Below are 17,998 nucleotides of genomic sequence, written 5' to 3'. Positions count from 1 at the left end.
GTTACTAGCACACACCGTTGATGTCCCTTTTCAAGTTTCGAAAACTAAACATGTAATACTCTGCGGCTACCACTAGATGTTGGTCTAGGCATAGCATGTGAATCTTAGCAGATAAGAGCATCAGAAATAAGATTACATTGAGTAATGTATCCCATATGCATTACATGTTGATTTATAACGATCCACATGGTACCAAAATGTTCATTGTCTGCAAAGGAAGCCCTTGAGAGTACATTTGCATGAAGGAGCTGGCCACTACAACACAAGTAGTTTAGCTTAAAACAGTTTTTAAGCAACGCCACATTTCAACAGGTGCCTGCATATTGTTAAACAAGGGCCTATGACTATAATCTCCTTCACGTTTCCTCCTTCGCTCATTGTTTCATCTATTTATTATAAATGCATTTGTCTATCTTGTTAAGTTTTATCCCTAATCAAATCACCTCTTGCGTTGTCGTTTTAGGTTTATGAATCATATGAAACATCATCTGGAACTTGAAAAGCAGAACAGTGAAAGCTGGGAAAGCCACACGACTTGCCACCATTGCTATAGGCAGTTTCCTACTCCTTTTCAGCTCCAGTGTCACATTGAAAGCTCCCATACCCTTTATGAATCAACTAGTACGTGTATTTGTATTTTCTCTACTTTGTGCATAGAAGCTTTTTTTACTCTGTTGCCTTTCCTCTATATTTTTCGTATATTATCCCAGGGGATGGAACTGGAGCAGAATATGCAGCGGATTCACGTAAGGAAAAGACCCTGGTACAAGGTAGGAAGATATTTGCAGAGCCCTCTCATGACGACTGTGCAATCCTCTAACCAAGCAGTCGGGTCTACTTCAGGACACATACAAAAGGATACACCATACTGATCTACTGAAATATACGTTTTATAATAAGGTCAGACAAAATATTTCTTTGCGGGGTGGGGGAGAATTTTGGATTAGCCAGAATTCATAGCAGAGAATAAGTAAAACAGTAAATGGCCTGTTAAGATGAATTTCCAAAATCTACCCCGCTGGCAAGATTTTAGGAGGATACCCCGATTATGGTCAACATGGGAGGGTGAGCGTTTCGCCAAAAACCAACCAAGATAATCTGGAGAGCAGTCAAGGATTAGTTTCAGGAGAGTGTAAGAGTAGTCTAAGCCTCAGTGAGTCCACACAGTATACCGCACAATAATTCAGCTTAGACAGTCAATGTATAACAATACAACAATTTTTTTTTTTAATTTAGTTTCATTGAATTAATCAATTTCCACAAAAAGAAGACATCACATTGGGTTTAGAAATTCTTTGTGTCCATTCCATTTTGTTGATGTGAAATCAGACATCCAAAGTTAGGGAGCCATAAAGGAATGCTAAGCAATTCTAATAGATCGATTCTCTGGTTTCTGTTTAAATCAAAATTCACGTTCCAGAGTTGGTATGATTAAATTCATCATAGAAACTGCTGCAATCACAATGTTTGTCTTTTCTCCACAAATGAGGGTCTTCCAGAAAGACTCTCTGTCCATGGTTGAAAAGTTTGTTGCTAAAGGTAAGAGATATTTTGTTCTTTCAGTGTTCCATTTGGAACAGGTCATCAGGAGATGTTGGATCGACTCAGTTTCTCCAGTCAGATTGCAAAATCGGCAAGCTCCTGAGGTTGAGCTTCCTCGAGTATATTTCACTTCATTTCACTTCATTTGTTTTGAGCAGGTTCTGCCTCATTCGAAGGAAGTTGTCTCAAAGATATATCCGGAAAACTTCTCAGGTATCCCCTACGATGGTTCAGTTTTATGTCGATTAGAGGTAGGTCTTTTGCTAGGCTACTTTTGTAAGCCTCTTCAAATGTGCGGATCTAGTCCAATTCTAGTAGTTTTTTCTTGACCCTCAGTGGATTCACTACTAGTTCTTCCTCAGAACTGCAGATTTCTGTCAGAGTTGCCTTTCTATTTGTCACCCAAATGTTCAATCTGTTAATGTTTTGGATTTCATCATAGATCTTGTAAATTGGTGCACTGAAGGGTGCAATTGATTTGCGATAGAGGCTCGGGCGTTCCATTCCACAATTGAGGTGAGGGACGATAGGCCAAGCTTGTTTCTGATCCATGTTGTACTTGCAGCATTTGGGAGGTTTAATACTTTTCTCCAAAATAAACCTTCGAAGGGATTGTGTCCTCCGACGTATTCCTCATCTTAGATATCTCCTTCCAGCTCTGCTGGCCTCGAATATTTTTTCACTAGAGGGCGCTGCGCGTCGACTTCCTCCGAGTCGATGTCCCTCGACAGCCGCCGTATCGACGCCGACGTCATCCTGGCTATAAAGGCCGCGCGCAGCGCCCGTTGCTCAGTTACGTTTTTCCGTGCTTACTCAGTGCCTCATCACTCCTCGAGATCGAAGCACTCGAAGAGGAGACGTCGAAGATCCCCTTCTCCGTCTTCCTCTTCCTCTGTTTCGCCAAAGAGAATCCCGTGCCCCACGAAACATAGATCCTGGGCTGAATGGGAGGAATTCCGCAAAAATATGATAAGCGTCTTCGAGAAAGCGGCCTCGACCCCCTCGAAGACTGCCGAGAGCGATGCTCTGGTCGAAAGACCCGAAGGTCAAAAACGCCGCGAGTCGCAGTACCCGGCGAAGGAAACCTCTCGAGCGCGTCACAAACCCTCGAGTAGGACTATGACCTCCAAACCTTCCTCGAAGGTTCCGTCGACGTCTTCGACGCCGTTGTTGAAGAGACCTTCGACACACGAGTCTGTCGACTCGACGCCAGCTTCGACACCGGTGTCGAAGCCAAGAAAAGTCACGGTTACGACACACCCAGTCACTATCCCCAGTTCCTCGACGTCGATGGCTTCGAGATTGTTGAGCAGAATTCCAATTCTGTCGAGGTCTTCGAGGCCTCCGCCTTTGTTTTCGACGCCACGCTCGGAGCCTTCGGCGTCGACGACATCGACGTTTTCGAGGCCGATTATGACAAGTTCGGCACCCTCTGCTTTGGAAATGGGGTTTACACCCTTTGAGTTCAGAACAATTGAGAACTATGTCCTCAATTATGGAAGAGGGTGAATTGTCTGAACAGGAAGACACATTTGAGTTGCAGGGACCTGTAACCCCAATTAGAGAGGAATTTCCCTCTGAAGAACGCAGGTTAAAGGATCTTCATGATTCCTTACATGAGGCAAGTGGGTTAGACACCTCCCCTGAGGTGGAGTTTGCTAGGCCAGACCCGGGGGAACATGCTGAAACCCCCTATAGAGCCTTAATGGCCAGGATCACAGAGTTTATGGGGTGCTCTGCACCCTCACAATCTTTCCAACAAGATGACCTCACGGATATTCTTGACAAAGGCCCACAGGAGGATCCTGTGGTGCCTTTTCATAAAGCTCTTCAGAGGAAGATTATGACAAACTGGGAAACCCAGATGTCGTACCGGCAGTAAATAAAAAACTGTCAGGGTATCCTCTACAGACCCAGAGTTTTTGTCTAAACATCCATCCCCAGAAAGTCTGGTGGTACAGGCAGCATCCTCTACCGATGTCAAGACGGCTTATCCTACCGTCCCACAGGACAGGGACGATAAAAAATATGATACTATGGCAAAGAAAGTTTTTTCGGCATGTAGCATGGCGTTAAAATCTGTTAATGCTACTTGCACCCTTGCTAGATTCGGCCATACACTTTGGGAGTGTGCTTCTACAGCGGCTGACTGCATCCCGGAGGGAGAAGAAAGGGATGCGTTCCTGAATATTATACAGGACGGTAAAGACGCTATGTGCGAGTCCCTCCAGACGGGCATTGATTCGGCTGACAGTATCAGCAGAGCAATGGCGGCAAGTACAACAACCAGGAGATTCGCTTGGTTGAGAAAGTCTGGTTTTGCCCCAGATGTGCAAGCCAGGCTTTTGAACATACCATTCGATGGCTCTTCTTTGTTCGGGAAAAAGGCGGATGACAGTTTAGAGAAACTGCAAACTACAAAGGCAGCAGCGAAATCCCTAGGCACTGCAATCCGTCGGACACCTTTTCGTCCCACAGGAACCTCTGCGAGAGGCAAGTCCTTTCGCTTCTACTCCGCATTCGGAAGAGGTAGAGGACGACCGGCTCAAAAGGGACAAAGAAGAACTACCCGAGGTGGACGGGGTAGATATTCAAAAGCCGCAGCAACAGCAGGTGCCTCTTTACCATCGGCATCTGCATCAGCCGCCCCAAAACCACTCTGAGGACTTCCCTCACAGGACACCTGTAGGAGGCAGGTTGACTCAACATCTGGCGGTATGGCAGGCTATCACGTCAGATGCTTGGGCATTGGAGACAGTTGCCCAAGGTTACTGCCTACTTTTCCTACGTATACCTCCGAGTCATCCACTGGGGATCAGCTCTCAGAAAGCTCCAGATCCGCTCCTCTTGCAGGAAATGTTGGACCTGCTAGAGAAAGGTGCCATAGAACCTGTACCTGTAGCGGAGAGGAACAAGGGCTGGTATTCCCCTTACTTTCTCATTCCAAAGAAAGACGGAGGACTGAGACCCATCTTGGACTTGCGAGAATTGAACAAATTCCCCAGGAAAGACGAATTCAAGATGGTCACTCTTTCTCAGATCCTCCAGGCCCTTCAGTTCCAGGACTGGTTGGTATCTCTGGACCTTCAGGACGCTTATTTCCATGTGCCTATCCATCTCAAACACAGGAAATACCTGAGGTTCGCAATTGGCAACTCTCACTATCAATTTCGAGTGCTGCAATTTGTGCTGACCTCCGCCCCGAGGGTCTTCACCAAGTTAATGTCGGTAGTGGCGGCAAGTCTAAGGAGGGAAGGGATTCACGTCTACCCCTACCTAGACGATTGGTTGATCAGGGCTGTTTATTCGGAACAAACTCAGATCCAGCTAAATCACGTGTGCCACTTCCTTCACAGACTGGGCTTCTCCCTCAATTTAAAGAAGTCACAAATGATACCATCGCAGAGACTCCAGTTCATAGGAGCGATCCTGGACACTTCCCTGGGAAAAGCCTCGCCACCAGATGTGAGAGCTCAAGATATTCTACAGATGGTTACCAAGTTCAAACAGGCCCAACGTCTCCCAGCCTTCGACTTTCTGGCCGGAGATAACGGTAGTCCCGGATGGCTCACTCACGGGGTGGGGAGCCAACGACTTGACCATCAGCGGTCGTTGGTCTCCATCGGAGTCCAGACTACATATCAACCTGTTAGAGCTGAGAGCCATCAGACTTGCACTGAAGGCGTTCCTGCCAGCTGTACAAGGGAAAAACGTCCTGATAATGACGGACAACACGGTGGCCATGCACTACCTCAACAAAAGAGGTGTAGGATCACTGCCTCTGTGCTGAGAGGCAATGCAGCTCTGGTTTTGGGCAATCCAAGAAGGAATCTCTCTATCGGCAGTTCACCTAGCCGGAGAGAAGAACTTGACACCGGACGCTCTGAGCAGGCAGAGCACAGTCTCCCACGAGTGGGAGCTAGCTCAGGAAGTCCTTCGCCCTTTGGGGAACCCCTCAGGTAGATCTGTTCGCCACTAGCTTCAACAGGAAGTGTGATCTGTTCTGCTCAAGGGAATTTCCCCCGAGAGGAGCTCTGGGAGACGCGTTCATAGTGGACTGGGAGTTTCCGCTTCTGTACGCGTTCCCACCGGTCCCTGTCATTCCTCAAATGATCAGGAGGTTGAGAAGATTTCGGAGAACCATGACCTAATTGCCCCGTACTGGGCCAGGAGAACGTGGTACCCGGACCTTCTAGACTTGTCCATATGCCCTCCAATTCGACTTCCACTCAGAGAGAACCTACTCTCACAGAAGGGAGGTCAGGTTCTCCATCCAGACATCAAAACCCTCAACCTTCACGCTTGGCTTCTGAAAGGCTGAGGTACAAGGATTGGGACCTCCCTGATGATGTTATGGAGGTGTTGCTTTCGGCAAGGAGACCAGCAACAAAGTCTTTATACCGCTGCCGTTGGAACAGATTTTGCAGCTAGTGTAGAGAACAGAATATCGACCCTTTTTCATGTGGTACACCAATGGTTTTGTCCTTCCTACTATATTTGGCAAATTCAGGCCTTGAAGTTGGCACCATTAAGGGCTATCTCGCATCGCTATCCATCTTTAAGCGCACTGCGGAAGAACCATCCTTTTTCAGGTTACCCTTGGTAATACAATTTCTAAAGGGGTTAACTAATGTTTATCCCCCAAGACCATTCCAAGTTCCCCTATGGGATTTAAACTTAGTCCTAACTTTCCTGATGGGCACACCTTTCGAACCACTCCATTCTTGTTTGTTACGATTCCTTACCCTTAAAACTGTTTTATTAATAGCACTTACATCTGCTAGAAGGGTGAGCGAATTACTGTCATGATCTCTGCTTCCAAAAGGTCAGGGTTTTCCCAACGCCCTTGGAAGCAGATCCATAACCCAGGTTCCGAGTGCCAACCAGTCCCAATTGGGACCTTTTGGACCCAGTCCTGGCGCCAGTGGCACCAGGCTCATAAAAATGCCCAGTCCCAGAGCTGGAAGCGCCGGGCTCATAATGCTTGGGTGGACTTACCTGCAGCAGACCATGCTGCTTACTTGCCTGCCAGTTGAGCCTCTGATCCTCTTCTGTTTGGAACTGCTTTTCCTGTTGGGTGGGGCAGGAGCCACTCCCTAGATTCAGAACACTGGAACTCTTTTCTTACCTAGGCGTGGCTGTGGAAGGAGACACCTAAGCACTACAGGAGGCTATTTAAACCACACCCGATGGATGAATCTTGCTTTGCGTTATTCTGCATCCTCTGCAGCAGAACGCTCATCGTGTCTTCTGCATCTGATCCTGGGCCTAAGGAAAAAGGCTTACCATCCTGAATCCAGTCTTCAGCAACACCTATAAAGACAAAGAACAGGTTAGCATTACGGTCTTCAGTGACAGCTCTTCACTTACCTGGTCCATCGGCTGTCACCAACGCCTCGCGCTGCATTCCGGCATCTGAAAGACAAAGGCTTATCTACTCTTTGCACGCTCCGGAGGCCTTCGGCGCTGCATCCCGCATCTGAAAGACAAAACAAGGTGCGTTTAAAGACATTGGGGAACTTTAATACTCACGTGCCATTACTCCTTTCCACATCTAACCCAGTGGGTATTCCGGCACCCTGCAGCCGCTCCGTACCTGCAAAATAAAAAGACAGTTAGAGCGCATCGTGAAGCAGGCAACAAGCGCTTACTTACGTGCTTCCAGGCGCTTCTATTCATCACACGGGCTCCATCTTCAACTCACTTCAGCCCGTCATCCGCCATCGCCGGAACCCTGCAAAACAAGAAACATCATTACTAAAGACTTTAAAGACATTAGAATTACTCGAAACTTACCGTTCGTGCAGTAAATGACGGACAGCAGTCCTCTGAAGTCAAGAGGCCTGCTCCGCTTATCCAGTGAAGAAACTGGTTACAGCACCCTGCCCCGAGGCAGATGGAGAGCACGGCGTTCACTTACCTAAGGTGAGAGCGTTAACCTTTGGGGTTCTACAGGAGAAGAGAAAAGGAAGAAGAGAGAGACATTCAATAACCCAGTTCCTTAATCCCATATTTTCTATCTGCAGACATCTTACCCTTCGAGTCAGACATGCAGTGCACAGAGGTCCAGCCCAAAGAGCCAGCCGTGTGTTACACATCACCTTTGAAGGTACGGTATACGCCCAGTCAAGACCGGCGCCTCTACGGGAATCAGGTGAGCGTTACAATTACAAGCTCTTTCTTGTACACCCCCTCACACTATCTTTCACAAAGACAAAGTTGTCCTGCAAGTGAAGCCTAATTTCCTCCCAAAGGTGGTTTCTGAATTTCATATCACTCAGAAGATTACCCTACCATCTTTCTATCCTCCTCCTCAACCGGGGTAAGAGCAAGAGAGGTTACACAGGCTAGACCCTAGAAGGGCTTTAAGTTTTTACATCAGTATACTAGCCAGGATAAGACAGGCAGACCAGCTGTTTGTAGGTTACGCAGGTCACAAACTGGGGTTACCAATAACTAAGCAGACCATTTCCAGATGGATCATTCTAGCCATTCTGGAATGTTATAAACTGGCAGGAAAAGAGCCCCCTCAAAACCTTAAGGCTCATTCGACCAGAGGTATTGCAGCTTCATCACACCTCAAAAGAGGTGTGCTGGTTAAAGACATCTGTGCGGCCGCTACTTGGTCTTCTGTCCATACCTTTACACGATTTTACAACTTGGATTCCTCCTCCAGTCAAGAGACTAGGTTTGGAAGGGCTGTACTGCATTCTATTCATCAATAGAAGACAGCATGAAGTCAGTACTCCCTCCTCCAATAATAGAATACTGCTATGGGAGCCTATCTAAGATGAGGAATACGTCGGAGGACACAATCCCTTCGACGAACAAGTTATTTCTTACCTTGTAACGTTCTTTCGACGGGATGTTCCTCCGACGTATTCCTCATCGACCCTCCCATCCATCCCCGCAGTTCTACTTCCCTTGTTTTTGCAGCTTACGCTCCTTCAGGGTGATTAGTTTAGTCCAGAAAGTATTATTGTGGGCTACAAAACGGAACTGAGCAACGGGCGCTGCGCGCGGCCTTTATAGCCAGGATGACGTCGGCTGTCGAGGGACATCGACTCGGAGGACGTCGACGCGCAGCGCCCTCTAGTGAAAAACATTTCCGAGGCCAGCAGAGCTGGAAGGAGATATCTAAGATGAGGAATACGTCAGAGGAACATCCCGTCGAAAGAACGTTACAAGGTAAGAAGTAACTTGTTCTTCTAGAGTGGGCCATAGTTTGGTAGGCATGTGGATCGTGCCTTCTACACCATATGTTAGTATGGGAATGACCTTGCTTCTGTAGAAGTTCACTAGGGCAACCGTAGAAAATCAGCCGTACTTTTTGTCCATTAGGCGTCCTTGAGCTGCTAGGATCTTGACTTAAGTCTTGGGCTTCAGCTTCTACTGGGCTGATATTGAACTGGATACCCAGGTATTTGTTTGAGTCCACTTCTTCAATTTTTTTCCCGTTCACAAACCAGTTTGGCCGGTTTATCTTCCTTTTTGCTCTCTGTAGACAAATGATCTTAGTTTTGTCTTCATTGAGTTCCAAAGCGTTTTGATGCAGATAGCATTGTAAGCTATCAAGTTGCCTTTGGAGGCCAATTGGAGTCTGATCGATCATGATCAGGTCATCTGCGTAAAATAATCTGTTGATTTTAGAGTTCCCTATTGTTGGTGGGAATAGTCGCAGTAAGGGGTTGTGATCCTTGATGTCGGCAATGAAGAAGTTGTAGATGGCTGGGGCCAGCCCTGTTTAACCCCCCTTGAGGTAGGAATTGAGTGACTCCGTAGTCCCTCTCTGTTTAAGCGCACAGTTACCGAGGTGTTGGAGTGTAATTAAATCAGTGGATCCAGTATTCCCACCGGACAATCTTGGTCTCTCAACTTTTCCCATAGTCTGTTTCGGTCTACTATGTCAAATGCCTGGACGAGGTTGACAAAGGCGATGTTGATCCTCGTCCCGACTGGTGACTTTGTGCCTTAAGAATGTTCAACATCACTATGTTTGCCGATGTACCAATGTTCTTAATGAACCCTGTTTGGAACGGATCGTACCAGCCATGTACGGTTGTCCATTTCTTGAATTTTGAGAGAAGAAAGGTTCCAAAGAGTTTTCCTACGACCTCTAATAACGCAATGGGGCGATAGTTTTTAGGGTCGTCCCTTTGACCCAGTTTATAAATTGGCACAATAGTTGCTGTCTCCCATGATAGTGGAAGTTGTCTGGCTTTGCAAATCTTGTCTAGAACTGCTTTGATGAAATGTGCCCATTCCTGGGGATGTTTTTTTACCATCGCGTTAGTTAACCCATCAGGGCCGGGGGCCCTTGAGGGATTTTGTTTTTTGATTTTGAGCTCGATGTCCTCTAGGAATGATTTTGGTCCCACATCTCTTGGGATGCCATCGAAGGGTTTTGCGTGGTGTTATCTTGGCCGCCAAACAGTCGTAAAATGTTTCCAGGCGTCTTCCGGGACAGGATTTTGTTGCGTGTCCGCTGGAGTATCCGCGCTCTGTTTGATAAGTTGCCAAAAGTCTCTTGAGTTCTTGTTGGATAGGGCCTTTAGCATCTGTTCTGTGTCATTTTGAAGCAAGTCTTCTACGGCCCGCTATCCAGTTTTTGTAAGTTTGTTTGGCAGCTCTCGCTTGTTCTCTCAGGCGTTGGGAGTTTGATTTTAAAGCAATTCTTGTGATCTGTCAGAGAGCCTTTCTTTTCTCCACCAGAACTGCATCATAACTGTGTTTAGGTGGTTTTGACTCGGTTTTATACCCGGTTTTTGCATCTTAAATTGTTCCAAGAGAGGGTGGAAATAGACTTGCAAGAGGTTTGCCGTTTCAGAATCAATTTTCGGTGCCTTGGTGTAGTCGTTCAATAGAGAATTGATTTCCTGGGGTTTTAATCTAAGGCGATTCCCTCTATTGTTTGGTTCAACTATTGATTTTGTTAGTTGAGACAGACTTTCAGTTCCGTTTGCAAATTATATGGTTAAATTATGGTCACTATTTTGGATTTGAATGATTTTGTGGGTGAGGATTTTTTCCCCCTAGTTGACTTGAGATGAAAACATGATCCAGGTTGGCTGATTGGTCTCCCCTTTGCCAAGTTGGCATTGATGGTTTTATTCTTGAGCTGATCGATTCTGTAGATACAATGTCTCTTGGAGACATTGCTGATAGCCATATGTTTCCTCTTATTTGACTTCGATCTTTCTTGGAGTTTGAGTTAGCGGTCAGGCTATGCGGATCACAGACCACATTCAAATCACCACAAATGTATTGTGGTACATCAAATTTTCCTTGAGCCGCGTCAAGAATTGAGGTTATTTTCTTGATGAAATCAGCATTGGAGATTAAGTATGGATTCCAGTAACAATTGATAATTATCAAAGTAATGGTACTTGGTTCTTGAGTAAATGGTATAATCTGTGACCAACTTGCTAACAGAACAAGGAAGAAGAAATCTGCGACCAACACCTTTAAGATGGAAACACCTGAGCCAGCTTTTACTGCGGTTAATAAGCCTGAGACTGGACACCCCTTATCCCCTCTGATTGCTGTGGCCGCTCTGGTGTCATAACCGTCCATTAGGGGTTTGTGGGTCAAGAGTGTTTCTTGTAAGCACAGAATGTCGAAACGAGCTATGTTCACGTCGCTGGGTGCAGTCAGGTGGTTAAACCCACGTGTGTTCCAAGATCCTAACTTTAATACTGTCTTCTTTTGTGTTTCTCCATTTTTGGTTTTGGGTTTGTGTGTTGACTTCTCCTGGGTTGCTATTCGACCCTGAGGCTTGGTATTGCTTTAGGACCCTCGCTCCTCGGTTGTTTCCCCAAATCTTCGGTAGCTGGTGGAGGGTCCTCCCAGGTAGCAATCGTAGTTCTTTCCATTGAGTTGTCCAGATGAAAGGAGACTTTAAGTCTTAGTCTTGGACCGTGAGGAACTCTGTTAGGGTCCCGGCCTTGTTCTAAGTTCCGATTTCTTTGGACCATTGATGTATTTGGATCCAGAAGTTGAGGCTGGCTCGATTCTCTCTAGTTGTTGATTTGAGAGTTTCTTGCATTTTCACAGTTGATTCCTTCATGCTTGATTGTAGTTTTGACCTTGTTAAATTGTCATAGTTTGGCACTTATAGGTCCATTTTTGGCCAGTCCGAAATTAGATGTTCTGTACCGTTCGTTGGTCTTGGGTCAAAGCCAAGTATTCGGAGGTTGTCTCTAGCTTCGAGGAGTGTAGATGTTACTGCTGCCGGTTTGTTGTGAAGGTATACTGAATCGGTCACATGTTTTTAGCCAAATTCTACTATTTGGATATCCTCTAAAGTTATCGACCTCAGATTTGGCACACATTGGAGTAATTGAATGACTGCTCTCCAATTTAAGATCAGAATGTCTCGTTTTCTCAAAATTCTTATTAGTTTTACAGATCTTGTGTTGCGTGATGGGATATGGTTGTCTCACCCATTTCTTGTTTCGATCATTTTCTGCGTTTCTTTTTGCCTCTCCGGCCCTCTTGTTCTTGTCTGTTCGCATTCCTCTCAACGAGGATACTGTCTACGGGGAGCCGATTTTCTATAGTCCTCCTCTTCTGTACTTCTCGACCTATGTCGTTTTTTCGTTTGTTAGCCTTTCAATGCCTTTTTGTCTCTGAACTTTTTCCACTTCGTTGTGTTTCGGGGAGAGGATGTGTATGTTTTTTGTCATACTTCGAGTATCATAGCGGTGTTTATTTATTTCCGAGAGGGTTAACAATGGAGGAGAAGGTGGAGGTGTTGATTGGTTGGACTTTTCATCAGAAGTTGGGTTAACGACCGATATGGTCTTATTTGTGTTCGGTTGAGTGCAATTTGGGCGACTCGACGGACCAGATTCTTTTGTGTCTCTAGTCTCCGGCATCTCCGATTCTGATTACTCAGAGTATTCCGATACGTCATCAGAACTACAGTGGTCTCTGGGTCTTCATCCATAACCAAGACAACAGAAACTTGAATTTACGTCACCAACGGCTTGGAAGATGGAATGGTGTTCTTGGCGAACTTCTACAGGAGCATGCAAACTAGTTACTACTGCTGGCAGTTGTCGTTTGTGGTTTGCGCTTAACGTGGAATCTTCCATGGCCAAGATTTGTGCTTGGACCCTTGATGTCTGGTTATTTAAGGCTACTTTAAGATTTTCAGAGAGAAGATATTCTTTAATTGCAATTTTATTTTGTTTTTTGCAGGGCTAATTTCTTCTTCTTGCTTTTTCCCTTTCTTGGGGCTCCTTTAAAGGAACCTGATTGAGCAGGCTGTGCTAGTAGTGCAGTCTTTTCAAGGCTAGGTGACTTGCTTCCAGGGATTGGAGGCTCCTCAAGCGGCAGATTCTCAGTACAAAAACTTTTGTCTTCAAAGTCCATAAAGGTGGTTTGTGTACTTGCAGCAGTCTTATTTTGCTGAATGTTGGTATATGTTTGAACTGGTGGTGTTAAGGGCCACTCCAGAAATGTCAATTTATTATTCATTGCTGCCACCAGTGAGGTGTAGTCCTTTAGAGTTTCGTGGATTGCTTCGTATAACTTTGAGAACGGAGCGAGAGCTATCGTGACCGTAGACATTATGGATAATAGGTCAGTTTTTCTGGTGCTCTAGTTTTAAGTTTGGTCCCCAAGTTTACTTGACAGACGCTTTCTGGGTGTTTTCGTTCCTCTGTAGGTAGAATCGTAAGTTTGTTCCAAGTTGGTGTTATTAGGGCTATCTGTAGAAAATTGTCTAGTTGAAGCCAGTCGATCATTTGGTCGGTCACTTGGTTGGGCGATCACAGGATCTCGAGGCAGACTCGTACTTTCTTCTTGTGACTCGTGCAAGTAGAGACTTTCGGGTACTTTGCTTTTCGGTCTGTTGTCTACATTTGTCAACTCTCTTGTAACTTCTGAGCGTGGTCCAAGGAGTGTGTTTGACCCATTGTCGACACAGCCTGAAGCTGCCCCCCTTTGTCTACACAGTATTGGTGTTGCGTTTTGCTGAGGCTGTTTATTGTGGGTTCATTTGTTGTCCAGTGTTGGAGTGGGAAGTCATCACCGTCAGCGCTCCACTGGTTTATACCCATCTGCTCAATTGGGTAGAGAGTTAGAGGTGGTCGACGTTTGTTGTGGGTCCGGTAGCTTGATGTATGGGAGGTAGCGCTAGGCACTCTGTTGGGTTCCAAGGGTGTTTTTGAGCGAGAAGGTATGTTTGGATCGGGTTCCCGAGTAGATTTTGAGCCTAACTGAGTCGGTTCGCCTAAGGCTGGCTGAATGGATTGATGGCAGGATCGCTCCGTTTCATTTCTAGTGCTTTCAAGCAGTTCAGCGTCTTTTATGTCAAGGACTGATGGAGGTTCTTTTTCCAGATTGTTCCTGTAAGCTAGCGTTTTTTTGAGAAACAAATTTGCTAGGTTTGTTGTGTGTGGTTTTTTTTTTTTTTTTTTGCCACAATTTTTCTGAACGTGCTTTGCTTCTCAAGCACTTTCCAGGAATGCGATGCAGTGAGCTGCCCCTTTCTGGAGATCTCGTAGACTCTGGAACTGTTTGAGACTTTTCTTGTTCCATGGATGATGTTGGAAATGAAGTATCCTTTGTGAGCACATTTTGTTCCCTTTTGGCTCTTTTCCTTAAATTGTCTGGTATAAGATTTGGAGTCTTTCATCCTTTTTGATTTGGGCTTGCACTGTTTTGTTGGCACTTGAATCTTTGTTGTTGATTTGTAGTTTCTCGGGTGTAATACCCCTGTTTTGGCACAGGGTGGAGTTGTTGGGATTGAGACTCTCCCCGCTCCACCACAGCCAGCTCCCGCGGCTTTGGAGCCTCGACATCTCCCTGATCACTCGGGGTCCCGCACAGAGGCGAGACTCCCTCCCCCCCCCCCACTCCCCACCCTCCTCCCCCCAGTGGGGCCGCAGCGCCAACCAGAGTCCCTGTCCCCCAGCGTCTCCGCTCCCTCTCCTGCTTGCAGGAGGCCCCACCTGGGCGCCCACGGGCCCCCCGTGCATCTCGGCCACGACGAGCAGAGAGGGGCCACCTCCTGGAGCTCCCAGCTGGGGGGGAGAAAATCCCGCGCTCGGAGCACTAAGCACCACAGGAGTCGCCGGCCCACAACTCGCAGGGGACAAAGATGAGGAAGAAGACGAGGGGCTCGCAGGTAATAACTCCTGACTGGGTAGCTTGGGTAGGGGAGAGGCGGCAGAGTGTTTTTAGTAGATGATAGTTGGGGGTTCTCATTACAATCTTCTCCCCGCCAATCTGTCGGATGGCGTGTATGTTTTGAGGAGTTGGAGATGTTCATGCTTAGGTTTATTGTCCTTGAAACTTTAATGTTGGTCACTAGACTATTAATGTTCGCCGGGATAGAAATGAACCAGTTCCAACTCCTCGTTAGAAAAATACATCCGTTTGTATAGTGTGTGTAGTAAGGGAAGGAGACGTTCCACTCAATGTGAGCGAGTGGAGGCTCGTCCAAGAAGGCTTACCTTCAGGCCCCCGAGCTGGACTTTTCCTCTTCACTTTGGGGACACAGTGTAGAGGCTTCTGTGGGAGGTATCATCCTCGGATCCCTCTGAAGCTGCTCCTCGGCAGGCGTCCTTCGCCCACGGCTGTAGGGAGAGTGGGGGCCATGGAGGAGTAAGGGCGGGCGAGTCTGCAGGACTGTAACTCTCTGCAACTCCGCGGCCACTCTGCGATGGACTGATGTTTTTATCCGTTCCTCCCTCCAAAAGAAAGCAGGAATGAAAGAAAGGGCAGACTGAGCAGGTAGCAGGATTCTCCAAAGAAACGGAAGGAGCTGCAAGACTGCAACTCTCCGCAACTATTAGGCCTTTAAGAACACACTAAGACATTAAAGTAGGTAGTGTAATCCCTCAAAACCATGCATCACATGTTAGGTTCATTTAGAATGCATCAACAATAATTAAGCAGGTACATAATCAGATGCAGATAAAATGATTACAACCAACACAATCCAAATTCCTTTTTCTTAAGTCCAACCCTAAGCTGTATGGAGCCTGGTCCTCAAAGGTTTGATTCCAGTACCTGTTGCTCCGGGGAAGCCATTTTCAAATGGATGCAATGGGCTTGTGTGGTGCGATTTAAAACAGTTCAAAACTATTTCAAAGTTAAATAAGTATTTGTCCAAAGATAGGTAAGTACTCCTCATTATCCCAGTCCCAAGGCTAGCCCAGGGGTAGCATACAGGTTCGATGACCAAAGATCAATACATGGTGAATTGGGAGACATGAGGCTTTGCACTCAAATGTCTCTCTATAGAGAACAGTAATATTACTTACTCAGATTTTCCCAGGTCACACTGGGTCGTCCAGGAATCGCTTGGGGCATGATTTTCTGTTCTTCTCTTGAGGTACCCAGGGCTTGCAGGTTAGAGTGCTTCTGGTCCAACTTTAGGATGCAGGCACAAAGCGATGAAGTATGCAGGTAATCAAAGTGCAGGCCCCTTCAGGACACTTCACAGGATGGAGAAAGGCGAGTTCCAGTGACCGTCACAGAAACAGCACCAACACAGCTTCCTTTGATGATAGTAAGCTGCAATTCAAGGAGAAGATGACTTATGGCACAGACTGGCGACCACGAAAGTTCCAAGGTTTAACGTGGAATGAAGATGGCTGCAGCATGGTAGACAAGGAAACGAGCTGGTACATCCACTGGGCAGTCCAGGGACACTGTTGAACCCTCTGGGGCTATGCAACCTTGAGCAGGGTTTGAGACTAGTAGGTCTTCAGAGATCAGGCAGAGGACCAGGGCTTCACCAGGCCAATCACTGGAGAGGATGCTGGTCAGCTGCAGAAGTTGTCCTCTGGTCTTCAGCAGGCTGCTCTTAATAGGACTCTTGGCTCCAACGTGGATTTTAAGAAGAGTGGCTGCAGGAGGCGTCTTGTCCAAACTGTGCTGGGAAGCAGGTTCAAGCACACCAATGTGAAGGATCTGCACCATTCAAACAGCGAGTAGTCGGGGACAACTTCTGGTTTCACATCTGCCCAGCAGACTAGTTTCTGGCACCAGGGGATTTGGACTGGGACTGGACAGTCTGAGCTCCCTCTCCTTGGGTCACCCACAGCCTTACTAGCCCCTCAGAAGCAAAGTGCATCACCTTTACATGGGATTTCCTGGTCTGAGAGGGCAGGGAGAAGGCCAAACTACAGTTCGTAGTCGTTTCCCAGTCAAAGTTTGGATTGAGCTCCCCGTTAATATGTAAAGTGAAGACTCCTTCCACCGTTTCAAAAAAACTCCTAAAAACCTGGCTCTTTAACCAATACTATCTCACATCCCTTCCCACTTTACTCCTAGCTGCTTAGCTCCATCTCAAGGCCCCCAGAGTGGAAACGAATCCTAGAAGTTGTCAAATATTGTAAGTATTCATACTGTATATTCCTGTGTTAATAATTTTACTAGTTTCTGCTTGATGTAATGTAACTCTATTGTAGTAACCATAACATATCTGTAATAACGCCGTGATACCCCAGGGTCTGGGCGTTTAACAAACACAATAATTAATTTAAAAAAAATAAAATAAATAAATATGGCCAAAAAAACTTGAGGCTTGGTTATCTTTGGGTTCAAGACACCTTTCATGGCCATTTGCAGTAAACTCAGAAGTGTTGGCGTAAAATAATACAAACTGTAAAAATAGCACTGTTGCCACCAGCTTGTCGTGTTAACATAAAGTGGACAAAAAACCATAAAGAGGTATGAGGATACAAAGTATCCCCATTTCACTGTACTGTAAGGGGCTGTGTGCAATTGGCAAAATACAGGTATTCGATTTAAAGTAATGCCTCAGTGCTGACAGTCTTCGCGGACTAGATAGTTTCCCCATAACAATGAGCAACAGGGAAGGGAAGTGAATCCAGAGACTTTACTTCACTTCAAAAAGTCAGGTCAGGTTAAAGAAAACGAGGACAAAGGGTGTTCCATTGAGGGGAAAATAGATGCAAAAGAGAATGTTATTGAACAAGGCCCAAATCACTCTTTACCCTAAAATGTAAGCCATATAGACTGTGGTAATGTTAAGAAAAAGTTCCCTAGACAATACAATATTAAACGGTCATGTTTACCAAGGGTACCACATATAACTAAGCACAGGTTTTGTATTCCATTGTAAATGGAATATTATACATAATAGGTATGCCCATAACACTATGGTAACCTTTAGATGTAATGAACAGTGGAACACAGTTTCCACCACAGCCTGAAAGGCTACTTGGGTCCTGGATTTATTTTGGCAAGACAGTCTCTATGCCCAGTGTTAAATTGGATTGCCAAAATCAATCCCTGGGGATCATTTTGGGAAGCCACCCTATTTTGGTGAACCGAGACACTGAGGTTTCAGCCAAACCCAATCAAGGTAAGGTAGCAGAGCGGCAAGGCTTAGTCTCGGATTGAGAGAGCGGGCAAGTGCTACAATGAGTCCACACAGAACATCACCAATAATTCCAGTTAGACTGGTAAGTAC

The 17,998-nt window shown here is 46.2% G+C and overlaps 1 protein-coding gene across 5 annotated transcripts in view; it reads left to right on the top strand.

The window, feature by feature from the left end:
- Positions 1-17,998, top strand: part of ZNF280D (zinc finger protein 280D) — a 1,333,168-nt gene that overhangs the window by 567,074 nt on the left and 748,096 nt on the right. For all 5 annotated transcript variants that reach the window (XM_069624893.1, XM_069624892.1, XM_069624896.1 and 2 more), the window contains exon 9: positions 464-621. In XM_069624893.1, the coding sequence (XP_069480994.1) occupies positions 464-621 (158 nt within the window). The remainder of the gene's footprint in view (positions 1-463; positions 622-17,998) is intronic.

The sequence above is a fragment of the Ambystoma mexicanum genome, chromosome 11 (assembly GCF_040938575.1).
Source record: "Ambystoma mexicanum isolate Mex_15411 chromosome 11, UKY_AmexF1_1, whole genome shotgun sequence".
In the NCBI taxonomy this organism is placed as follows: domain Eukaryota; kingdom Metazoa; phylum Chordata; class Amphibia; order Caudata; family Ambystomatidae; genus Ambystoma; species Ambystoma mexicanum.
Note: the sequence above shows the minus strand (reverse complement) of the source record. Positions and strands in the feature narration are given on the sequence as shown.